This window comes from Oenanthe melanoleuca, unplaced genomic scaffold (assembly GCF_029582105.1).
Source record: "Oenanthe melanoleuca isolate GR-GAL-2019-014 unplaced genomic scaffold, OMel1.0 S280, whole genome shotgun sequence".
Taxonomy (NCBI): domain Eukaryota; kingdom Metazoa; phylum Chordata; class Aves; order Passeriformes; family Muscicapidae; genus Oenanthe; species Oenanthe melanoleuca.
Genome location: NW_026612929.1, coordinates 254 through 24,999, shown reverse-complemented (window position 1 = coordinate 24,999; position 24,746 = coordinate 254). Strand labels below are relative to the sequence as shown.

At 44.6% G+C, this 24,746-nt stretch overlaps 4 protein-coding genes across 6 annotated transcripts; 1 reads left to right on the top strand and 3 right to left on the bottom strand.

Annotated features, from left to right (window-relative positions):
* Positions 1–58: 58 nt before the first annotated feature.
* On the bottom strand, positions 59–8,677 carry LOC130266844 (DNA mismatch repair protein Mlh3-like). Of its 2 annotated transcripts, XM_056516113.1 has the most exons (4): positions 8,593–8,677; positions 4,451–7,798; positions 952–1,050; positions 59–288 (listed from the first exon to the last, which is right to left on the bottom strand). In XM_056516113.1, the coding sequence occupies exons 2-4, from the start codon at positions 7,737–7,739 to the stop codon at positions 185–187; spliced, it is 3,492 nt and encodes a 1,163-aa protein (XP_056372088.1). In that variant the 5' UTR covers positions 7,740–7,798; positions 8,593–8,677; the 3' UTR covers positions 59–184. The 2 variants fall into 2 exon arrangements, with proteins under 2 accessions (XP_056372088.1, XP_056372089.1); XM_056516114.1 differs by lacking the exon at positions 952–1,050 and having other exon boundaries at positions 60–288.
* A 211-nt stretch (positions 8,678–8,888) lies between these two features.
* Positions 8,889–10,122, bottom strand: ACYP1 (acylphosphatase 1). Its single transcript, XM_056516117.1, has 2 exons — positions 9,957–10,122; positions 8,889–9,550 (listed from the first exon to the last, which is right to left on the bottom strand). The coding sequence occupies exons 1-2, from the start codon at positions 10,038–10,040 to the stop codon at positions 9,335–9,337; spliced, it is 300 nt and encodes a 99-aa protein (XP_056372092.1). The 5' UTR covers positions 10,041–10,122; the 3' UTR covers positions 8,889–9,334.
* A 241-nt stretch (positions 10,123–10,363) lies between these two features.
* On the top strand, positions 10,364–13,851 carry ZC2HC1C (zinc finger C2HC-type containing 1C). Of its 2 annotated transcripts, none has more exons than XM_056516115.1 (3): positions 10,364–10,643; positions 11,060–12,308; positions 12,978–13,772. In XM_056516115.1, the coding sequence occupies exons 2-3, from the start codon at positions 11,079–11,081 to the stop codon at positions 13,242–13,244; spliced, it is 1,497 nt and encodes a 498-aa protein (XP_056372090.1). In that variant the 5' UTR covers positions 10,364–10,643; positions 11,060–11,078; the 3' UTR covers positions 13,245–13,772. The 2 variants fall into 2 exon arrangements, with proteins under 2 accessions (XP_056372090.1, XP_056372091.1); XM_056516116.1 differs by having other exon boundaries at positions 10,366–10,643; positions 11,072–12,308; positions 12,978–13,851.
* Positions 13,852–15,446: 1,595 nt separating this feature from the next.
* On the bottom strand, positions 15,447–24,074 carry LOC130266842 (serine/threonine-protein kinase Nek9-like; the record flags this gene model as incomplete). The annotated part of the gene is made up of 11 exons (XM_056516112.1): positions 15,447–17,950; positions 18,348–18,560; positions 19,238–19,402; positions 19,631–19,821; positions 20,380–20,439; positions 20,643–20,813; positions 21,190–21,351; positions 21,889–21,997; positions 22,424–22,579; positions 23,396–23,442; positions 23,837–24,074. Coding segments are annotated over 11 exons (1,635 nt in total), but the record flags the coding sequence as incomplete, so codon positions are not given.
* Between the last annotated feature and the right edge of the window lie 672 nt (positions 24,075–24,746).

Sequence of the window (24,746 nt, the reverse complement as noted above, 5' to 3'; positions counted from 1 at the left end):
ATTAGCCTGGTATCTGCTTCTCTTTGAATAAATCCACAACAATGACTTGCATCTAAACAGTCTATAAAAACCAAAACTGCTGGGTGCATAGTGTAACGTATCTCTGAATAACTTATATGCGATAATCATTATATTTGCAATTTTGGACCCAATGTCAGAAAATAACAAAAATCCAAAATTATTCCTATTTCAGCATGAGATGCAAGGTAATACTTACCTCTGGGCAGGGAACAAAAACAGGATTATCCCATTCCAAAAGCATTGACTGGAGAGACTCCCCTTCAGCATCTAGGAACAGACACATAGATAATACAGGAACTACCACCATGTGTTAATAGAATGTTCACTGGGTACCTCAACCTCATACAAGTATTATTTCATCTTTTTCCTTCATAAAAAGGGGAGAGTGTACAAATAAATAACAGAACACTGCACTAGGCTCCTGTACTGTCTGTTTTAACTAGGGAGGGCAATGTCCATCTTTCTGACTCCTAAAAATGCTGTAACAAATTCAGCACAATTCAATAGGCCTGGAAAAGAGATGGAGAGACAGTAAAGAAAGAAAGACCTGTTTAGCCACCCACTCCCTCTGGACAAAGTTACATACCAAAAAGATTATTTCACCCTTTCCACTGGAAAAAAAAATGTGTGAGGATTGAAGCTATTTTTCACATTCCAAGGCTGGAATGAGTACAAAGAAGGGAGTAGGTAATTATTCTTTAAACTCATGACATAATTCAACAAAGAATTGGGCATTTCATCCTGTAAATAAGTATCCTTTAACCTGCCTTCAACCTGAAATATTTTTTTCCAGTTCTAGATCCGAGATGACTCACACAGTCCCATTGTTAACAGACCTTGAGTAATTCTGGGTTCCTGTTGGGACATCTGGGAGAATTCTTTGATTTGTTTTTTATGACAGAACACTGTGTCCTGGAAAACTGGCCCTACCTCTCAGATTCTGGCTTGCCTGAGTCTTCTCTTTTTGAGGTCTAGGAAGGAAGGGAAGCACAATCTCACTTCTAAAGGGATGGCATCTGAACTGAAACCCTAAACAAAAAAATAAATTTACTGCTGCATAACCAGCAACAAGCAAAATTACTAAAAGCTATGCAATTATTATATTCTTATAAAGGAGCATGTGCTTAGCCCTGTAAAATTTTGAGTATCCCACAGATTTTGCAACCTAATATTGAGAAATAATAACACGTATGTAAAAAAAGCTGGGAATTATCAGACACACATGCCTCGGGAAATGTAAAAATATTACCATGGTTTCTGCAGGACTGTATTTAAAAACTGGCTGCTGCTTTAAACTTGTAATAATTATTTCAGGATTAGTGCAATCAGAAGTATTTTCCCCAAAGAAAAAGGACGCATATAGTAGCCTATTAGAGATCAAAACACTGTTGAATTCCCTCTGTTAAGGAGCAGCAAAACTGTCAGTCTATCACCATTCCTATCAATATTTAATATAGATATCAAGAATTTGTAAAATTGAAAACTACAAGTCAGTGAGCTCACATGAGATAACAGTCCAACAATAGGTTCCCACCCACCCAGAAATGATTTAATATTACAAACTTGTATTGTTATCAAGAGTATTAAGAAAAGTGGCTCAGATTTCCAGTACGTTGGTAAACATTTCGCCCTTCCTTTGGTACAATTCAGTCTTCTATTATTTGTGAAATAATAATGAATTAATAAAGTTCCTTTCTACCAAGAAATTAAGGGTGTGCATTCAGGAAAAGAGGCAGAGTGATAATGCCAAAGAAAATCAGCTGTGTACTGATAAGCTCAGTGTGAAAAGGCCCTATAAAATCTTAGGCCAGTCCATAGACTCCTGACTGTTGGCTCCATTCCAGTGAGGACTAGTGACCTGGGGACTGAGAATCCTTTCAAGAATCTAAACTCGTAGTCCAGCACTGGGGAGTAACTCAGTATGCCATTGTCACAAAACCCAGAGGAGAGGACATATGATGTAGCTCCTGGTAAACTGTGGCAAATTGAAGAATGTTGCCTAATTCAGATTCTGACATAACTTTTATAGGTATTGTCATGAAAAGACAGTATCTCTCAAGCTCACGAAAGACTCTATCATCTGTAACAACACAAGTCCAGGATTTTATACATGTCATCATATATATATATATATATATATATATATATATATATATATATATATATATATATATATACGTATATATATATATATATATACATATATATATATATATATATATATATACGTATATATATATATATATATACATATATATATATATATATATACAGAGTCATCTCCCTGTTTTTCTTGAAGGAAAAATCCTTGCTCAAGATACACATTGTTCATAAAGCTAGGATTTACTTACTTCAAGCCTGGTGAGATTTCAGACTTGGCAGAGATATTATTAAAATGATTCTTCTGACAAGTAACATCAGAAAAGGTGCAGAAGATAATAACAAATATACTTCATGCAGGCAAACCCCTTACAATTACCATATTTGAGCATTCATTTTCCCTTGCCTCAGATCATGAAGATATACCAGTGTAATGACATAGCATAACGTAAGGAACAAAAACTGCAAATATGGCTGGTATAACAACAAAGATCAGGTTGAGCTAGGATAGTTTCCTACTGCAAATGCATTGTTCAAAAAGGCATCCAATGGTGAAATGAAGTTTGATAAATTTTCATGTAGCAATCAGTTTAATTATTATGAAGATGCCTGGGTCTGGTCTACAAAATTTAACATCCCTTTTGTACATGGCTTGTGGCTGGAAAAGATGACAGACAGCCACTGCTGTCATGAAAAAGAGGATATGGATTATTCTTACCTACTTCCACCTATTGCTAAGCAGTGTAACTTCCCTAGAATTGTGTATGAGATACTATTCTTAGGGGCTATGAAATTCTAAGTCAACACCATGAGGTTATTGACACTACCCTAAAAAGCAAAATGAAAATGTACAAATGAAGGAATCATTCTGCTCCTGGGTCCTAACAGCAGTCCAAAACAGTGCTCAACATAAAGAGATGTATGTTGAGCACAGTTTTGGACTGCTGTTAAGGACACAGTTATGTTTATTCCTATGGCTGAAAGGAACAAACATCTTTGCTACAAAAACATATGAAAGGACATGTTTGTTGAACTTTGAAAACCTAAGACCTATAGGATCTAGCCACAGTTCAAAGATCTTGTGAAGGTTTGGGAGGTCCAACTCCTAACCTAAGAAAAGAATAAAATCAGACATCTCCCCAAAGAACTGACAAGAGTTTAGAACCACTGGCACCACTAACACAACAGAGAGGAACACCAATGCTAAGGCTAAGAACAGTGCCATGGAAGCAAAAAGATGCAGTACAATGTGTCTTCAAAGCCTACAGGCTGTACATCATCTGAAAGCATAAGGGTACATGAGGTATTATCTCTATAAATATATTCTGTGATTGGTTTCTGTGATTGGTGACAAACAAGGAAGTAACACAAAAATGGAACAAACCAAAGGCCATGACAATTGACTAGAAATTTTACATGATAACTATCTAGAAAGAAGTCCAAACTACTTTGTCAAAACAAATTATGCAGTAGAAAATGAAGTCTACACAAAGAATGGCTGCATCTTCGCTCATAAAATCTGCCTATAGACAGAATGAAGAACAACTTGAGAACACAGATATATCCCTTGAAGGGAAAATTATCAAAGACAGTGCTAGACAGACAAGCTAGATAAGGAAGATACAGAAAGTCAAAACCCAACAGACACATCAGTGAAGGCTCATGGACACCATGCCCCTGAAAAAATAACACAATGCAGGGTTCTTTCACTAGTGGAAAAGGTCCACCATCCAAACAGCAACAATGCTGTACAACATCTGCTACAAAGTATAAAAGAACAGCCTGCCTTTTAAAATCCATGGACAGGGGATTACACATTCTCAGTGAATTTGACTTTTTATTTCTCTTTCAAGGGTTCCTTTAAATTTTGTATGCAGTTTGAAAAAAGATCACTTTAACATAAGGCTCTCTTTGTCAACGCATTCTTAGAAACATAACCATTTAGAATAAAATGGTAAAAACACGGTACTTTTCTGGCACATTTAATTTGAAGTATGTTTCTCATTTTATATGTGACAACAATTATGTAACAAATATGTAACTGTTATCACAACGTCATGATGCCCATGGAAAACTAGGCAGCTATCTGTTAGTTGACATGATGCTGACATTTCTTTTTACCATTTTATTAAAAACGATCTTTTAAGATCTTTACTGTTAATGTCTTATTGTCTCCATAGCTCTCCAACATTTTGTTTTCCATGCTGCTATTACCTTTAAGGCAGTGACTAACTCAGTAAAAGCTCTCAGGTGCTGCCAGCAAGATTATTTCATGCACCTAGAAGAAGAGTTTTCCTCATCCCATTTTTACAACCCCCACCCCTCTTACCATTCTCTGAAACAACATTCACAGCCATTGTTGTTATATCTTGAATACAGGCAGTCTGAAATCCTTCACTAGGAGGAGTGCCGTAGGTGCTGAGTCCAGTTGCTTTATTGATGTATACTGTCTTACCCGATAAAGCATCAAAATCTTGCAGCCAGACAGAACAGGAATCATTCCTGGGACTGCCTGTGCCTGAGTTGTTGGCAGACAATTCCAAGCTCTTTTGTAAGGTCACATGAGGAACCTCAGTATCTTTCATATTTTGTTCTGAGGATTCACCTAACAGACTTTTATCTTTACAGGTGATGTTAGTACAATCATTTTTGTTAGGTAATGATAAAACATTGCCTGAAGAGACTGTGTACTCTCCTTCTATACTGCTGAGTGGTGATGAGCTGACAGGACTCTTCACAGACTCTGCTATCACACTATCTGATTGGGGGCATGCAGCCTCCTCACAAATGCTGGACTCACACTCCCTCACTTTTTCCACTGAGGACTTATATGTTTGACAAACATTATACAAAAAATCATTATTTGAGGATTCAAGATCAAAAGAATGGTCGTCTTTTCTATTTGAGTCTGCTTGGGACTGTTCACCAAGTTGTTCTACTTCCTTGTGATCAGTTTTCATTCTGGACAGTTTGGATGATAATGATCCTGGAGATCTTTCACAACTTGTATTTTTGTTACTAACCAGAGAGTAATCAGACAATGTCAAAGGACTCTGGCAAAGGGCTCGTTTGTCTTGTGACATTTCTCCACTGCAAAATAAAGTCTTTTCCAAGGAACCAAAACCTCGACTAATATTATTAGAATCTGTATCTTCTGCAGGTGGAGTTTCACAACTGTTGAAGTTACCGTGATTGTCATTCCTATTCTTTGAAAAGTCACAGTTAGTTTCTGTATTAAGAACTGGGAGACCAAATTCACTTCGCTCTGATGTGGCTGTTGGTAGCGTAGATTTAACTCTCCCATAGTACCTCCTGAACTTTTCTAATGATCCCAGCTGTGTGGACAAGCTCAGCTTCTTAGAGGGCTGAGGTCTTGGCACAGCTATCTGTCTTCGAGTGTTTTTGATAACAATTTTCTTGCCAGGAATACCTGAAGAAGTCACCAGGGGCAATTCCACATTATTTGATGTTTCATAAGGTCTTTTATTGGTAGCAGTAGGCATAGCCATCTCCTTCCTCACTCGATGTGACAAAGGTTTGTTCTCATTACCATCAGTCATGCATGCTTCTCTGGTAAAAGAAGCTGCATATTCTTTATTAGTATTATTGGAAATACCCTTAGCATTTGAAGATTGAATCACAACATTGACTTTGTGGTCAAAAGTATCCTTGGCACTGACAGGGCCAGGCCTACTCTGTGTGTTTAATGCAAGATTTCTTTCTGTTTGGTCACAATCACTTGGGGGCTTATTTTGCATAACACTTTTTACGAGGTCTGTAAGGCGCAACTTTAATGCTAATGAACTAACAGCCCCTCTTCTGGCATCATCTTTCACTTCAGCTGTTTCCCTGTTTCTTCTTGCATTACACAGTCTCATTAATGAACTTCCAGAGAGAGTTTGAGGTCCCGCTGCTGTTTCAGCAGGGTCTTCTCTCTCAAGCAGTGACTGAATAACATCCTTATTTAAGACACGGACCTTATTGCTTTCCTGTATTACTTGACCTCGCTGGCTGCCCAAATCTTTTATATTTATCTCTGCACAATCTCCTAGGTCACCACAACCATCTATTTCTCTTACTTCTGATCTGGACCCTCCACTGAGAGAGGAACGAAGACATTCTGAAGGTTTCAGACGAATATCAGGTATTTTTTGAGAACTGTTACTGTATTTTGGCTCCTGTTCTGAGGTATTTGATTTCATTACATCAGAAACTGTGTCATCTTTGTTTGGCAATGAAATCTCTGCTTTATTGTTTCTACATGGATCAGATAACTCAGCCGTGTTCTGAATTGGGGCATTTTCAGTTTCCTGCACATTTTTACTTGACTGTATAAGACTTGAACTTTTTTTTTCAGTATGAGATTTTCTCTTGACATCTTTTGATTGCAAGGTACACATTTCATAAGAATCCACAATTTCATTACATGCTTTCTTAAAACTTTCTTGGATGCTCTTCTCATCAAGAATTGAGGGCTTCAGAACTGGAGCGTTATGCAAACGAAAGTCATTATGTTCATTAAATTCTCTGATGTCCTCACTACATGGTTCAATAAATAAATGCTCTCGTTTCAAAAATATTTTCACTCCTTCCTCTATGCAATTTAGAAGAACATCCCAGTTCTGGAACTCAATCAGAGTCTTTGCAGGTTCCAGGCACACATCATAGTCACTGTATGCACAGGTTACATTGAGAATAAAGATCCCGTACAACTCTGGCCCACAGCGATGGCGACCAGGACTTGAATTAGCCTGTCGGCTTGCAGGGACACTTTTTGCCTTGCAAATTACACTTTCTTTTCTTAATAAAAAATCAATTAGTTTATGTAGTCTTGTCTTTAAAACAAGCCTTCTATTGACATACAAGAACTGCATATTCTTATTGTAATGTCCCTCAGTACTGATAAAACCACTTATCTCAAATCCTCCAGACTTGTGATTTATTTCTCGCAACTTCTGGGATCTGCCTAGTCCATAAATTTGACAAAACCGAGAGTATACATCTCTTGTCTTAGGGAGCTGAAGCACCATAGAACAGGAAACATCGTTTCTTAAAGAAAGGGAAATAGAAGGATGCATTAGTGAAACAGCCTCTACTTTCTGTCTCACTCTCTCCATTTCCAACACAGGATCCATACACCTTCTCCTCACAGGCAACTGATGGAACAGGTTGCACACGGTGACTGTAGTTCCACCACTTGGTCTGTTCAATCCAGCTTCACACACTTCCAGTGCTTGCCCATTGTGAAACAGCTTCATGAATGTTTTTGCTGTCCCGCTGGTCTTAGATGAGATTTCCACTACACTGGCCAGGTTGGCTATACTTGCCAAAGCCTCTCCTCTGAAGCCATACAAAGTCAGGTTCTCCAAGTCTCTCACTGAGCTGCACTTGCTGGTGAAGTAGCGCTTTCCAACAGCCTTTAAGTCCTCCTTCCCCATCCCAGAGCCATTGTCCACCACCTGGATCTTGAAAGCTTCCAAATCCACCCTGATAGCTATACATGTTGCTTTGGCATCGATGCTATTGAGGACAAGCTCCTCAACACACTGTCCGAGTGAGTTGATAGTGACTCCAGAACGCAGCCTGGCTCGCACATCTTCTACCAAACGTTTGATCATGTCAAAATCTGATAGATGAGGAACACAAGAAACTGCAGGGAGCTCACTGCTCCATGATCCTTAAACCATGGAGAGAAAAAGGAAAAAAATTTAAAGAAATACAAATTAAAGACCTGAAAAGACTGTCATTTATTTAATTCACCCTCATAAATAACACTTTTCTTAGTTTTCTTGGCATTCAGAGGCTTTTTCTGTGATTACTTTCATGCTCAGGCTCTGACTACACATTGTCAGTGCCTGCAGGGTAGATGGCCAGAGCCTGAGTCTAAGCTCCTTGCTAACAACATGCTGTGCACTCAAACAGCATACCCAAATCAAACTCCTACCGTATGAGGCAAAACTCAAAGGATCTGCAAGCAAAAGGTCTCTACTGCAATTTTCATCAGAATTATACTGTAGATTTCACCAAGAATGGGGCAGAAAGCTGCTTTTCTCCTGTTTTTACCTCTACGTCCCCACAAAAATTCACAGAGCTTCGTTCTGGTCAAATAGCATCTGATGCTACTTATCCAGGAAAGGAGTGAAGCGGGCTTGGCAATGGGTGTCAGGCAAAGAGCAAGCTGTTAATGCGAAAGAGAACCCAGTTTCCAAAACCTTGGCGCTTACTGGTTTCCTAGTGGCATTCAAGGGGCCTGCTAGGAGTGCTTGGGGATCCGGTGCCGCCGTTGTGACAGGTCTCCCGAGGCTCCCTGGCCCCGAGGGCTGAGGAGGGCGGAGCGGACCCGCGGCTCAGCTCGTCACCACAGACTGTTCGTGCCCTCCCCTCACAGCCGCTCAGCTTCCTCTTCCCGGCCGCCCCGGGCCCAGCTCCCGCTCCCGCTCCCGCTCCCGCCCTCGCCGCCTCAGCACCCACCGGACCGGGCCGGCCCCGCAACGGCCGCCGCGCGAGACCAACGGCCCCGGGCCGCCGGGCCCCGGCGCGGGGCAACGGCGCGTGCGCAGCCGCGAGCGGGCGGAGCCCGCGCAAGGACACGCCGGGAGTTGTAGTTCCCGCCCGACGGGGCAAAGAGAGGCCGGCAAGGCTTCCCCCTGGCCATTCCCGCACAGCACGGAGCGGGGACGGAGAGGGACAGCTTTGGCAACAAAATCCCGCTCCGAGAGCTGTCATCCACTCAGTTCCTCCATCCGACATCCATTCCACACAGGAGGTGAAATCGAAGCAATTTTATTCTACAGAAAATATGAAGTTCTGGAATAAAATAATTGGGTTTTTTTCTGAGGCATTTAGTGCACAGATATAATGTTTTTAGCGATGTTTTCTATTGGCATTGACCCTGTGATTTCCTTCACATGAGCACTACACTACAAATTTCAGATCTATCTCATGTACAACTCCCCAGACCATGTACACTTGGAAACAGAGGTTCTGACCCTGAACAACCCCTTTAACTGAGACAACATAGCTCTTCCTCTACCCACTGGAATTCTGCAAAAAGCTGAGCACCAAACTAACAGTGCAGCAAAACAATAAATTAGAAATTTAATAAAATAAAGTTCTCTAGAGCTGAACATTGGCTGACTGAATGAGTGAGGAAGAGCGGAAAAGTTCTGTGAGGGCAGCTCACGCTCCAGACTTTGCTTCTTCTGGGACAAAATCACTTCAAAATCTGGAATTCCTTGTGATCCAGTGCCTCAATCTTCTTCTCATTGCTGAACTCTGCTCGGCTGATACGGGACTGGGGACTTCCTATCTTCCTGAGCCATTCCTGCAGCTCCCGCACCCGGGCAGTCGGACCCTGGATTTGCCCCTGAACAGTGCCGTGGCTGGTGTTTTGGACCCAGCCAACAAGCCCCAGCTTCTTAGCTTCTCCCTGAGAAGACAATGCAGAGCAAAATGAGGTTAATCCAAACTCGAAGAGAGCAATAAAACAACATTCGCATGCAGCAGCCAATTTTGTTGGCAAGACACAGACCTCCAAGGAAGAGTTCCTGTGGCTCAGGCAGCAGGAAAGCAGCAGAGGATTCACTCGACTACTCAATATATTCTTTCATGCGAAAAACTGGGGCTGAAACTCACCCTTCAGTCACGCTTACATAACCCGGCCGGGCTGCCAGCAGCACCGCGGTATCAGCCGCCTTCAGCAGCAGCCGGAGCTCAGCCCGGGGCCCGCCCGCGGCTCGGCCCCTCCGAGGCGCCCGCAGTGACAGCGGGCTGACAGCGGGCGCGGCGCACGCCGGCAGGCTGGGCAGCCCGCCCCCGGGGCCCGCGGCACGCACCTGCGTGTACTTGCGGAAGAACACGCCCTGCACCTTGCCGTGCACCTCGTAGTCCACGGACACCAAGCCATCGCCGTCCGCCATGGCGGCACCACCGCCGCCTCCCGCTCCTCCTGCGGCTGCGGCCGCCGCGCGCCCCGCTGCGCCTGCGCCGCCTGGAGCCCGAGGGGGCGTGGCCTCCCTCCTGCGGCCAATGAAGAGCCGCAGAGGGGTCGGACCGGCCCCTCATTGGCCGCCTCATGAATAATGGATACCGAGCCGCCTCACGGAATACATATCGGACCCCTCATGAATAATGAACACTGGACCGCCTCACGGAATACATATCGGACCCCTCATGAATAATGAATACCGGACCGCCTCATGAATAATGCATCAGGGCCGCCCACAGGCGCCGCGCTCGTGCCGTAATGGAACGGCCGCGAGGCCGGGAGCGATCCAGGGGCGGCGCTCCGGCCGGAGCGGTGCCGGTCTCCCGGCAACAGCCGCCGGCGGGGCTCGGTGCGGCGCGGCGGGCACAGCTCCACACCGGGCACAGCGCCGCGGAGGGCACAGCTCCGCGGAGGGCACAGCGCCGCGCACGTCTCCGCGGGCAGCAGCAGCAGGAGGGGTCGGGTCTCTCCGGCCATAAGCGCAGCGTGTGGCGAAGCAGCTTGCCGAGGAGGGAGGCCGCGCACAGCCCCGCAGGTAACCCCGCACGCCCCGCGGCTTGAGCACCCAGCACACCTCGGGGGATGTGGTGAAACAAGCCACAGGAAGATTGTGCCGAGTTTAGTCGGACTCTGCGTGTCAGATCTGTGTGACAGAGTGGTGGATCACATTGCCAGAACTGAAGGCACACGTTATGGGAAACCGCTGGGGAGTATAACAATTCCTCTGTCGTTGAGGCATATTTCTGCTGCTACCATGATAAGACAGGGCTCAGACAGAAAAGAAATAAAAATGTGTCATTTTTCTGGCTGCATTAACGGCCAGACTAAAGAGGCAGCCTTTACTAATACTTATTATAACCCCCGTCTGCAGCCTCCATGCATAAACTGTTAGGAGAAGATTTGTCCAGTTTTGGATAAAATTGTTTGTAATGGCTTTGCTTCTAATGTCAGGCTCTTTCTCAGACACTGAATGGCTTTTCCACCGGTGGCTCCTGAGGTGACAGCTACTAAGTTTTCTCCTGGCTCCCAGCTGAAACACCAGAAGAACAGCATTCAGCATGGACTCATACTTGACAAAGAGGAAAGTTCAAAAGATCTCTCCGCACAAAAGAACCAAAGATATTCCTATTCTCTGTCTGCAGAAAGCACTCAGGACAGGCCTAGGCATGGAGACTTCTGGTCAGGTGGACTAGAGAGCAAGGATCTCATCAGCCAGGCCTGTACTCTGTCAGCTAAATCATTAGGCAGACATAAAGAAGGAGTGGACCGTGCATATCCCCTGCAACCAATTTCTCACCACAAGAGTGCAAGAGCTCCACTGCTCAACACTGGACGTTCCCTACGTGTGCAGGAAGCTCCAAATCGTAGATTAAGCTCAATAGGCAAAGGGATGGTTTCAGCAGGGAGGTCTCAGTTAGCTGCAGTGCTCTGCCCTTGGACAGGAGAGCTTGAACCATCAGTTCCCTATCTATACAGGAGAGAGCTGGCCAATGTCCTAAAGCTGGAGGCAGATGGAAAGAACCTAGAAGAGGCAATTCAAAAGAAAAAAGCCCTTCTTGGAGAGAAGCTAAAGAGGACAGAGGAGACACTTAGGAGGATACAAAGAGAGAAAGAGCTTATTAAGGTAGAGGAGAGAAGAGAAAGTGAAGTGAAGAGGATCAGTAAGCAAAAGGCCACAAGGAACCCTGAAGAGAAAACTTTCAGAGCAGCAGACAAGCTGGGTGTTGGGATCTTCAGTGGGGCACAGTCTGCAGAGGACACTATCCCCAAGCCTGGCACCACTCTCCACCCACAAGAGCTGGCTGTGGGGAAACTCAAGGAGCGGCTGGTGGCCACAAAATATGATAAAACAAACAACAGCAAAATACAAGACAACATACCCATGGAGCATTCAGCTTCTTGTTCAAAACTGGCCCCAAAACATAGTCTTTCTCTCTCTGCCCTATCAGACCAAGATTCTGATGACCACCCATCAGCAGAGATGCTATACATGCAGGCTGCCAGTGCTGTGGAGCAGGAGGACTTTGGAGAGTGCAGCTTCTGCAAACGTAAGTTTCTCTGCACGAGGCTCGAGAAACACATGAGTATCTGTGGCAAGAACCAAGACTCCAAGAGGAAAGTGTTTGACTCCAGCAAGGCCAGAACTAGGGGAACAGAACTGGAACAGTATCAGCAGAGGAAGGGCTTAAGGAGTCCTCAGGTAATGTTCAGTCTCTTTGCTCCCCTGGATCCACATCTACTGTTCACACTCCATCCACTTCAACATCTGACTGAGTCACAAGCACCTTCCCATGTACATGTGGCTAAGGGATACAGCTATATCCTCTGAAAGGTTCTTGTCAAATGGATAAATAGATCCATTTAAAATCTCATAGTTGGAGGCAGGAGTCCTGACTTGGCTTTATAATATGTCAAGGGTGTACTACTGGAGAAAGCTCACTTCCTTGCTGTAGTTAATATACATACTGATTCTGCTGCAGTTAAACTCTGTGACATCAGGGGCTGCAGGCAGCTGACTAAAAATTCAGATAATAACACAGTCTGTTAAAATGAAGGCAGTGGAAACATTCAGCTCTGTTCCTGCAAAGCAGATATAGCAACCCTCTTTACTTCCTTGGCCCTACTGCTTGCTTTTCTGGTTATCCTCAAGCTCTTTCTAAATACTGATGTTTCCATCAGTATTTCCCTTACCTCCTCCTTTGTGCTGGTCTTTCTGATTCCCTTTGTGGGACTCAGCTTCCCAGGCTGGGTTTTATGTCAACAGGGAAGGCACATGGGTACAGGTGGCATGAGTTGGGCTCTGGGTGTGTGTTTGAGAACAGAGGCTGATGGTGGTCCCAGTGGCCCTGACTGCCTTTCCCTTCCACAGAGTAAAACACCACCCAGAAAGAACAACTGGAAACAGAAGCACGAGGCTCTCATCCACATCGTGTCGCAGGCCCGCCAGGTGCAGCAGATCCTCGCTAAGGGGAGCAAGGTGTCTGACCTGCCCCCATTGCCTCCCATCGAAAATCCAGACTATGTTGCCTGCACCTACTGCGGACGCAAGTTTGCCCCCCGAGTAGCTGAGAGGCACATCCCCAAATGCAAAAACATAAAGAACAGGCCCCCACCTCCACCACAGAGGAGGCGCTGATCAGGCAGTGCCCAACTGTACCTGCTGCTGTGATTCCCTGCCTGGTTTTTGTCAGATTCTCAGCTACAGACATCTGTTTTCTGTAGTCTCAACACTGGCTGCAAGCTTCTATGTACAGCAAGTGAGCAGCTCAGGATGAATGAGCTGAATAACAGAACTTGCATACTTTGACCTGCACCCTAGGTTGCCCCATAAAAGATGCCCCTTTCCTCAGCACAAGAAGCTCAGGATCAGAAATTACAGCGGTAATAAAAGCTAGCAATAGCAGGCAATTACTGTTTGTAATCTATATTGGTCAATTCATGTGCATAGAACAACAGGGATACTCTAAATTAGCCAGGCTCTTGAGGCAACAGAACAACTATCACAATCAGATGTAATATTTTTTTTTTTTAAATTGAGTTTTCCTGCAGTCCAAGTTGCTAGGAACCTCTAAAAAACATAGCTTGCACCCTTCCTTAAGTTATCTGCTTATATTCATCTTGATTGCTTCAATGGTAGGGAACTATGACAAAGACATATCCTTTCTTTTGTTTTCTTCTCAAGATTTTCCTAGATTCTGATTATTAAATATATTAAACTAGTTCTCTTGTGTAAAAGTTATTTTAAATGGTCACAGAGTGGTCTGTGTTCTCACTGTAAGAATGACTACTTTGTATGAGAAAGTTGCAACAAGGAGCGAACAAGGAGTAAAAAAACTCCAGCAGCTCCTTTTGCAAGTCCTCCAGCAGCAATAGCAGCAGCTCATGGGAACCTAGGAAAAGATCTAAAGCAACTAGATTAAGCTGGAATAGTCAGAAGCTGAATATGAAGAAATACTCCAGCCTTCAATGAGTGAACCCCAATTCTTGAAAGAGGTTGGAGAGCTTCTGTCCTATATAGATGCTTGAGGAGAAATCTCAACCCCTTGGCACACCCTGGTAAAGCATGAAGGTCTCAGGAAGGATCATTGCTGCACTGTGCCAGCCAACAATGCATGTACAAACCTGAGAGAAAAAGCAGACTCAAAAGAAGGGAAAATAATTTACTGTATCCAAACTGATTAGAGAAGTTTAACTTCAGGGTTTTGAAAAATAGGAGAGCAACAGGTGACAAGAGGTAGGAAAGGGGTAAACTGAAACCTTTATGCCAGCCTCCTTGAATTCATAAAAGGTATAAGTGATTTGAACACACTAGTTGAAAAATTCAGCATCACTGTCTGTCTTCTAATTTAACTCTGTTTCCCTTGCACTATGTTTTATTGACTATATTTAGTGGACCATAAAGATCAGCAGTGTAAATGGTGACACGTGGATACACACAGAAAAACATTTGATGCTATAAAATAAACCCATGTGTTGGGGACTTCTTATAACGGACAGGCAAATGGCTCACACTGATATTGAAAAGATTGAAACTGTAGATTAAACAAAAGTTATTAGAATTAAATCACCAGGCTTCATTTGTTACCACAAGTTACCTGTTTTGAGCTAAGGTGGGCAGTTCACCCTCCTTTGCTATTGTTTCAATATCCAGAAAGTCTCTGATAACAGGTTTAAAACCTAGTAACATGTTAGACAAAGTATCAGACTCAGCACAGAGGCTTAGGGGTGCGGCTTTGCTATGCTCCTAGTACATTCCCCTTCTCAGAGACATGCTGCATTTTCAGCATCCAAATCTTTAGTGAATTTTAAGCCTTTAACTCTGCTCTGCCTGTCAAGATATTTCACAATTCAATAAAACTTCCAATAAAAAAGTGACAGGCTTTAAGTACAGTCTGCAGGAACAGTTGGCTGAACAGGTGGCAGTCAGGCTTTCCCTTCCGTAGGCCTTAATGATCAGTGAAGATCATCTGATAGAAACAGGTACTTCTTTTCTTTAAGCCTCTCTTCCTGTTACTCATTTCCCCACTTGGCACTCAAACTGTGGAAATAAACACACAAACACACACAAAAAAACCTCCTGACGTCACTAGGAGGAGATGTAGCAGTATGAGAAAAGAATGGGTTTTTTGTTTGGTTGTCGCTGGTTTCTTTTAATGAAGGGACACAGAAACTGACGATTTTTTTTTTTTAACCAGAGCAAAAAGCGCTTTCACCCTCTTTCTATAAGCAAAAGAAAATAATCAAAACCAGAATGCCACAAAACCAAATGACTGTATGCATATTTCCCTTTCCTCTCTTGGAAAAAAAAAAGACAAGAAAAAGAGTTCAAACACAGGAGTATGAGTTTAAACATTTATTTAAACAGAAACTCCAAACCACTCCACCCTTTAACCTTTCAAAGAAAGACAACGACAAACTAGTTTTCAGCCAGAGTGTCAGAGCAGGCATAAGTTGTGTTCCTCTACAACAACTCAATAGCAATACTAGCAGGAGACCAACACATATGGAGGTAGCACTGCAAGAAGGGGAGAAGTAAAAAGGGTTTGAAACTGCTCAAAGGCACTTCTGCCTGCCTGCCTTTCCATTTTCAGCCCAAGACAAAGGTGCTACCTTTAAACTGTTTTTTTTGTTGCATAGCTGGCTGGTGTGAAATCCGTGGTCTGTAACAGGCACAACTTGGATAGCGTGAATCCTCTAAGGCACATATGAGATTGTGGAGCACAGGGCATCCTCTGTCAGGAACCCTGATCCTCCACTAGATCCAAGGGGAATCCAGTCTGTGCACCTAGCTTCCCAACTGCAGAGCATTGAGAAATGAGGATAGCAGTGCACTGCAGGAGAGCGACTCTCATCAGCTTGGTGCTTGCTTATTGGACATGGCTCAGGCTCAACTTTTCAGTCCTCAAAGGCACTCTTGCATGTGACCAATGACCCTCAAGCCGGGACCCTGACCTGAGAACTGGCTCCAACGCACGTGGGGGAAAGGAGAGCAGAGTCACAAGGGCAAACAAGCCTGGCTGTACCAGGGCATCTGATTCTCACCACCTCCCAGGAGGGCTCTCCTCCTGCCCGGCTTTTGGTAGCAATGGACAGGCACACTGGAAGCATCCTTGCCCTGGACACTGCATTGGGATGACAGCACTTGATTCAGCTCCCAGATACTAGGAATAGGCACCAAAGAAGTATTTAAGGAGCATTATGTATGAGCAAATGGTTTGGCATCCACCTCTAGAGACAAATGGACAATGCTGGATTCCCCAGAACAGTCTCTCATAAGAAGTCTGTCAGAGGTGATACGAATTCCACCTCCAGAAGACCTAAGGCAATTCTAGTAACATGACATTGATGGGGATCATTTAAGCCTGATGAAATGATAACCCCACTCTCACAGCAAAGGTGAGAGGAACTCAGGACTCCTTGGAGGCATCATGTAAGGCAGGGGAGGCTAGCTGCTCACAGAGATCTTACCAATCCCATAAGCTTTACTTCAAAGTCAGTTTGCTAATAAATTTAAGGGGAATAAAATTAACCTCACTCTCTAATAGAAAATGAGTAAATCTTGAGCATCAGACCATGCCTCTTCTCCAATTTTCTTGGGAAAGTTTCTTACTTCTTGAAAGAAGGTGAATTCCAGACTGAGATTTGATCATTCATTGTCTTTGGGGAAGGCTACATCCTGTGACCACAGCAGTAGTGACCTATTCTGGGTAGGAAATGGCATTCCAGCTTCATCAGAACACTGAGTGGAAAAACACGGATTCTTCCCACACCCACACAGAGTGTAGGCACAGGGACTGAGCAAAAGAGAAGCCAAGCAGGGAGCAGCTACAGGCTTATGCCAAGAAACCAGAAACTCTGGCACTCAAACCAAGTTGAACAGCTGGAGCAAGAAATGGATAACTTAGTCTGAGGCCCAGATGCTTACCATCTGGTTGGGAGGCAGGTGGTCAGAAATCAAGAATTACAGATCCAATCTCAGACAGTCCCCACTACTGTTACAGGAAACACCTGATTCACTCATCTCGGTGCATTGCCTGGAAGTTGGAAAGCCCTTGCACCCAGAATAAAGCCTTCAAACTCTGTCTGTACAGACCAGTGGACACAGCCATATGGCCAGAAGCTATGCCTCGAGGCCAGGGACATGCTGTCTGCTATTATCTCCCTAAGAGGAACATCTCCACTGCCTCCAGAATGATACATTCGCTGGTCCCTCTGCGCCTGAGCAGAGAGAAGCAGCCTCACCAGCAGAGCCTTACCACGTGGTAAGGAGAGGATCCTAGTCCTTCACCCCTCTGAAGTGAAGGTGGCGAGTCTTAGGGTTCAGCCAGCTTCATTACAAAACATTTCCTCCTCTCATCTAGAGTTGCAGTGATGAATACTGGGGTCCCAAAGGCAGCTCCCAGGAAACAGTGAAACAATGAAAGGGCCACAAGCTGCTACTGGAGCCATCGCCATAATGGGGCCGTTCTGCCTCACATGCAGAATTGACAGATAAGGTACAAAGAGGAGCTGTTGCTGCTTCAATCACTGAGCTGGCCTAGAGCTCAAGGGCCCTCCCCCTCTCAAACTCACTCCTAGTTCATATCAAACGTACATGGGTGCTGCTCTGGAGCCTCCGGCCTCGCTCCTTGTCCGTGAGTGACCTGACGCCAGAAAAGCCGCTCTCTGCATTCGGTTAGTGTGCTGTGAAGTTAGATGGATCCCAGTGGGCTCAGGAGACTAGAGGTTGGAGCGGCACGAGTCCGTTCCCAGGAGACACCAGGAATCTGAATCCACATCAGGTTTTGGATCCACTTCCATCTCCTCTTTGGTTGTCTGCGTTCCTTTGGAATGAACCTTCACCTGTCAGAACACACAGCAGTTACCCAAACAGCGCCAGGACTAGCTGCAGAAAAGCTAAAAGCTGCAAAAGGCCCTGTTTGCATTTTCCACAGCCATTTGTGACCCTTTGCAACATCTGACTGTCCATCCCTTCTCATCAGCAGAAATAAAGATAAATCCCACATCCCTCAAAGAGTGACCTGTTCTCAGAGGAAACTCTTCTTGGCTTCATTCTTGTTTTGCTACTGTCAGAGCATGCATCAGCAACTTACACAATAAAAAGTGATCTTTCTTAGTCCCACCAAATTCTGCTGATAGAGATGGCTGTTAAGAGCTGCTTCCTCCTGCACAGCCTCCACAATCTGCAGGAGTATGGTGAGCCCTGAGCATGGATGTGCACCCAGATGACAGATTCTACCTGCTGCATTTCTTCCATCCTCCTGCTGAACCGCTGTAGTTGGGCACTCAGACGAATGGTTTCCTGCTGCAGCTTCTTCTGATCATCCAGACACTGTAAAACCAGGCCCCGGAGGTGCGTCACCTCCACTTGCAGAGCACTGCACATGCAGCCTGCACCAGAAGATGCATCCTTCTCTTCACTGCATGGTAAGGCTGGACTCAGGCAAGTAGGCTGCAGAGACATGGAAGGAAGTCAGGCCACGTTTGTATATGTCACATGAAAATAACGTGCCCAGAGTGTTATCCCAGCTTGTTCCCTGACTTGCCACTCTTCTAGCAGGCAGGGTCAACAAGCTACTTCTCCTTCTGTCTTCTGTACAAAGCCACTAGCTTCCTCCTTTTCCTGGGAAGATTGTTCCTGTCCTCCTATCACCAAAATCCATCCAGTTTACCTTCATTTCCCTAAGTGTAAGATCTGTGCCTCCTCTTGAGACAGAAAACTCCTAGAGCTAAGTAGTCTTATAGGTTGTAATTTCTCATTGATTTTCTATATCAATTCTTCTTCCAATCTCACAACAAATTCTGCTTTCTAAATTTCTGTCTTCTGCTAGGCTTCTGAGCCTTTGGCTTCTCTTTTTTTTTTTTTTTTTTTTCCCAATTGCATGATACACATTTTCCCACAGAACTGATCTTATTACCTTAAATATGACCAAGATTCAGCTTTGTGTTCTAGATCCTTGGGAATTTTTCTCTTTGCAGCATCATCTCTGATTATCACTAGCCCTCTTTTCCTCATTCAGATGAATTAAGCCAATCCAACAGTTTCTTCTCAGCTCTCCCCATAATTCAAACATTGCCATTTATGGTCCCCAACAGCTTTCAGCCAAGCATTCACTTTGGTAACATTACCCAGGGCTCCGTTTTGGGCTTATTTAATTCAACAGGTTCCTCAGAGGCCACTTTGAGTCCTTGAAGTTTCTGGTAAGGAAGAGTCTCCTTCTCAGGCTCTGAAGATGCCATGCTCAGAGGAAACGGGCTGTCAGGCATAGGGATGAATTCAGCATTCTCCAGCTCCTGGATATACAAAAGCAGTTCTGTCAGGCCTGCCAACTTCCTGCAGGTCATTTCATCTTCTCAATCAATGCACCAACACCCTCTTGTGGTTAAATAGGAGTTGAGGCCTTAAGGGCTCTGTGCAATACGGCTCTAAGAACCTATCAGTATCCCTCAAAGATGGAAGGGGCAACCCAGTTTTCCCAGCCTAGATCTCCATTTTAAGGTATTCCTGAGGAATCACATTACCTTCCGTAGCCAGCCAGGGCAGGAGCTGCTGTCAGCACTGTTGCCTCCCTTTGCTTCTGTAGTGCTGATCCAGCCCCCCAGCTCACGATCTGCTTCCATGGTTCCCCGAAAGCCTCCACTGGGATTGGGGGTTTCTGCTTCTTGTTCATTATCCTCTTCCTCTCCTCCCCCAGTTGTGCAGCTCTGAGCCACTAGCAAACAAAAGTGAAAACTTTGTATTTTTCCCACCTCTGCTATTCCTGTTGCCAAACCCCAGATGGAGCAGAGAAGATGCACAAATTTATGCTGTCATGGTGAGTGCACATGCTAGCATTACCTCCCCCAGCAGTTTAGCTCGTTACACTCCCTGCAGGCCTCTACACAAGGGCTTGTGTGTAACAGTCTTTTGCAGCTTTTTGGCCCCAGCCCTCCCACAGGTTCAAGAAACTGGACTCCATCTCTCTAGCAACTGCTCCCATAGAGCCCGTTCCCATATCAGTTCCCTTCAGTGAATTCCTCTCAGCTTTTCCTTGTCAAATCAAAGTTCCTCAACTACAAAGCCCTCTCGGCACCCATGTTATTTCTTGTCTCAGTTTTTCAGTTGTTGCTTCCTCAGGTTTGGGCCATCCCTTCCCATGCATGGTACCAACTAAATTTCTTCCCTTTGAAAACTTCTGTGAGGCCTTTCAAGCACAGGAAACAGTGCTGCAGGACCAAACCTCATCCACTGACTGGACTTAAACCAGAGCTCCCCACAGCATGTTACTTACCAGTACCAATGGACAGACCACTGCTGTTAGATCGTATTGTTTTGGAGTTCAACACCTTTTCTGCAAGGAGAGAAGCATTCAGTTACAGTGCCACACAGAAAGCAAGATAACTCCTACAAAGCCAGTGTTACAGGCCTATGGCTCAGAGCAGCTTGCCACATTTGTCCCAGAAATTTGTTCTCAGGCAAGATTTATACTCTCCTGGCAAGAGAATATATCATCATAAAAAAGATCCCAAAGCTACATCCTAAATTTACACTTACCAACAATGATGATGGTGTGCCAGCCACGGCATGACAGGTCTGGAACATGATGCAATGATCCAAATATTGGCCGAGGCCATGAGGTACAAATATCTGAGCCATGAGCTCTCTCAGTTGATGTCATCGCCAGACGCCCATTCCCACCATTACCCCACGCAAAGATATGGTTGTCTGAGGAGAGAGAAATTCAGGGATTCAATTCTGTCCCTCCTTCTCAGCCTGTAAGTGCTGTAAGGGTAAGTCTTTCTACTCTAACTGCTATCCCAAAGTATTTAATCCATCAGTTCGATTTTGACAGTGGGAGAACAAACCACTAACAAACCTAACAGGCAGCAACCATGTCAATACTCTGCAGCCTTAGGGACAGCAAATACTTGGGGCTGCACAGGGGTGATTAACAGGGCAAGACAGCCCCAGTCTAGGAGGATTTCTTTATTTCCGTGTTTTGCTGTGGGGTTGGTAAAATAAATGATCAGTGGGAGCCAGTTAACCACACTGTAGATTAAGTTTATAGTAACCCACCACAACTTGGCAAAGACCCACTCACCGTCAGTAGCAGCTATGGTGAATTCATCTCCACATGAAACCCTGATCACCTGCTTACCCCCCAAGGGGCCTCCCAGCAGGTTTATTCCCAGGTGCTTCTTATAGTCCCCAACACCAAGCTGTCCACACTTGTTGGAGCCGAAGGTGAGCAGGCGGCCTCGCTCTGTGAGGAGAAAGGAGGAGACAGTCACAGCAAGGGCCCGACTCTGCAAGCAGCCATGCATACAGAACACAGGCAGCAACAGCCCAGGAACAGGGATGGCTCTGCTGAGCAGCCAGCCAGGCTGGAAGGGGACAGTGCCAGCCAAAAGGAATGGCTTTAGCCTGGAAACACTCCCCAGTTCCTTTTCCCACTGCTTCCCTTTTCTGATGCTGGGGGCTGGGACTTCTCACAGCTCTCTGACTGATGTTGCTTGGGCAAAGCCCAAGTTGATCATAAATGATTCCACTGCTAGCCCAGAGCATGATTCTTCCCAAAACTATTTTTCTCCCCTTTAAAAAAACAGGAAAGCTGACACTGCTGCTTCAGCTGGCCAGGAAACAAGACTGCTGAGAAACAGGAATCCTGAGTTCCTGGAGCAGGCATGAACCTTGCTACCAAGAGCAAAATCCCTAGTGCCAAGGGCCGGGCTGAAAGGTTGAAGTTGATGTAATGCAATTCAGAAACCAGCATTCAGTTCTTACTGCACAAGGCTCTCACCATCAATAGAAGCTGTGTGTGTCTTCCCTGGAGAAATGGTACGGATCTTGTAGAAGGACAGCTGCTTGGCCAAAGTAAGGGAAGTGGCGTATGGCACCTCACAGTATGTCTGACAAAACATGTGGGTAAGCACAAAGTAAAAACATCACACATTCATCAGCTAAGACCTATTCAAGAAAGTTCAGGTCTGACCATGATATTAAACCTAAAGTTTAGGTTTAATGGATCTAAAGTCTAGGTTTTGGACTTAAAGACAGTCCTACAACAAGTATGATATAAAACTGCCAGAATCTGTATCACTGGATAAGTTACCAGAGCAGCTCACTCTGTTTCACTACCTCAGATCTGACATAAGCCCACAAGGCAGACAGAAAACTGAGGAACAAACTGCTTCTTCCCACAATCCCAGTATCCATTGTCTTGACTGGAATTAAAGCATTGGCACAAAGCTAATGAACGCTTGGTCAGAGGACTACCATTTCCCCATATACTACAGATTGCTGGCAGCTGGAGCCAGGGATCCAAATGCACTTACATCATGATTGATTATCCCTGATGTGCACTGATTCAGGCCCAGCTTGTTGTACTCGTTGAGTCCACATGCCAAGACTTTGCCTGTCTGGGTAAGCAGGAAAGTTCCATCACAGCCACAGTGAACGGACACAATGTTTAAGGTCTTCGGAACATCCACCTAGGTGGAAGAAATATATCCTAAGAAAATAAAAATCCCAACACCTATTACATGGAATCTGGCACATGGAAAACATATGAGGGTAGAGCAGTGGCACAGCTAAGTTTGGACACTATCAATAGCAAATATGGTTAATTTGGTGGTGTAAGAATACCATAAAGTCTGTAGCATATGGAAATTCTGGTCAAAATGCAGCTATTCAAGCAGACACCAATGCCCAGCACAGGATATATGATGCATAGGCAATCTGGCAAGATGGGCTCTACAAACACCAAACCCAGTTAGGTGAGTAGGGCTGGGTTTGTGTCTCTGACATGTGGGTGTGAAACTGTGTGCTCACAGATCTTCAGTTTCCAGGTATATCCTTATTTCTTTCTAACCCCCAGTGGGTTGGAATACTCCAGTTACCTCAGAACTGTATTTCAAGAGGGTTTTACTTTCAACTAATCTTTAACTCATTATATTACGTTCAAAGACTTGCAGTAGTTGCACTGCTGTGAATTTCCTCTCCACACCCAAGGTAAACCATTTGGTATTTTTCACTATGATTTCTAAATTAGGCATATACAGTTTCATCATAGAAATCAGAGCAATGAAGCTCTAAGCCATGGTGCTTGTCTGCTTTGTGAGTGGTATGACTCTGCCACGATCTCTAGGACAGAAACGAAGCAAAATGAAGTGAGGAAGCGAAATTACAACCCTTGCAATCTCTATGTCTCAGAAAAAACACCTGAGCCTCAGACAGATAGCATTTCCAAAAAGCAACAAATTTGGATTTATGCCCTTGCAGATCTTGAGAAGTAGTCACAGCCATACCTTCTGAGGGGTGTAGTGATCTTCTTCTGAATCCAAGCCCAAGCGCCCTGCATCAATGAAAATACTGCAGTTAAAAATGGTCTCACCAGATACCGGTATCTAAGAATTGCTATAGTTCAAAAATAATCTCCCTACAGAACTAGACTGTCCCTTCTCCCTGACATCCATTATCGTCCGCCAGTCCTCAAGGGAATCCAACCCCACTCACAGAACCATTGCCCTACCCTCAAGGAAGCCAAATGGCACCAGAATAAAGTTCTAAGGCTTCAGTCTCCAGTTCCCCATTTTTACAAGGAAAGAAAGTCCCAAAGAAACAATGTTTTCTGCCCCATGGTATATAGGAGGCAGCCCTCACCCAGGCCCTGCATTACACAGCCACACCAAGGAACTTTCAGGCAGGCATGTCTCAGTGCCCTTAGGGTTCAGGGAGACTCTACATACCATACTCTCCACAGCCCCATGTGTAGACTTCTCTGTTCCTGGTCAGCACTGCCACATGGTTATCTCCACATGAGACCTGCTCCACAGCATTGGTAAGAAAGAAATCCAGCTGCAGGGGCTCAAGCACTTCAGAGCCATAAGCCTTGTCAACGCCAATGCATCCATAATAGTCTGAGCCAAAGGCATACACCTGGCCCTCATCTGAAGGACATAAGGGAAGCTTGATTAGCACATGGGGCTCGAGTTATGCTGCATATTAACCTCTTATGACATGGTCAGAGCAACTTTTCTGTAATCATCTTCTTTAGTGCAGAAGAAGGTCATCAGGAGACTATGGAGTCCTTTCTTGTTTATGTTAAAATGGATCTTACATGACAACCTGCAGCTACTTCAGTACCAAAAAATATTTGGTTGAACCTGCCAATTTCTTTAACAGTAACCCACAAAGTTATTCTCTGGCCATGTAAACCACTCCTTCCTCAAAATTACCACCTGAGCTTACCTCTGTCAAATCTCTGCCTTTTCAGCACTGGCAAAATAAACTTGAACTACCTTGTTGAGAATCATTTGCACCGGTAAAGCAAGAGTCAGATTCTTCTATAACAGACAACACCACACCTAACACATCCTTTGAAGTATCAGCAGGGTTAGAACTAGAGACAGATACTAGATGTCAAGCATTCTAAATTAAACAGCAAATCCTAGATACAGATTCTTTTTCATCACAGAGTGATTCTTTCCCCACACAGTCCAAAGAGAGTTTCAAACATATCTACAGTCTCGATTTCAGGCTTCATTGTCTTTAGTATGAGCATGTATAGAGGCAACACATGCACTGGTAAAAGAAGAGACTCTGCACAGACTTGTGGATTTGTGGCCAACACAAAATCACCAAAAAGGAGCACATCCT

Coding starts and splice junctions, on each gene's coding strand:
- ZC2HC1C (XM_056516116.1), top strand. CDS start 11,079: ATGGCTTTTCCACCGGTGGCTCCTGAGGTGACAGCTACTAAGTTTTCT. Junction 12,309..12,977: donor AGGGCTTAAGGAGTCCTCAG/GTAATGTTCAGT, acceptor TCCCTTCCACAG/AGTAAAACACCACCCAGAAA.
- ACYP1 (XM_056516117.1), bottom strand. CDS start 10,040: ATGGCGGACGGCGATGGCTTGGTGTCCGTGGACTACGAGGTGCACGGC. Junction 9,551..9,956: donor TCTTCCGCAAGTACACGCAG/GTGCGTGCCGCG, acceptor TTGTCTTCTCAG/GGAGAAGCTAAGAAGCTGGG.
- LOC130266844 (XM_056516113.1), bottom strand. CDS start 7,739: ATGATCAAACGTTTGGTAGAAGATGTGCGAGCCAGGCTGCGTTCTGGA. Junction 1,051..4,450: donor GAATGTTGTTTCAGAGAATG/GTAAGAGGGGTG, acceptor TTTTTTGTTTAG/GGTTTCAGTTCAGATGCCAT. Junction 289..951: donor GGCAAGCCAGAATCTGAGAG/GTAGGGCCAGTT, acceptor GTCTGTTCCTAG/ATGCTGAAGGGGAGTCTCTC.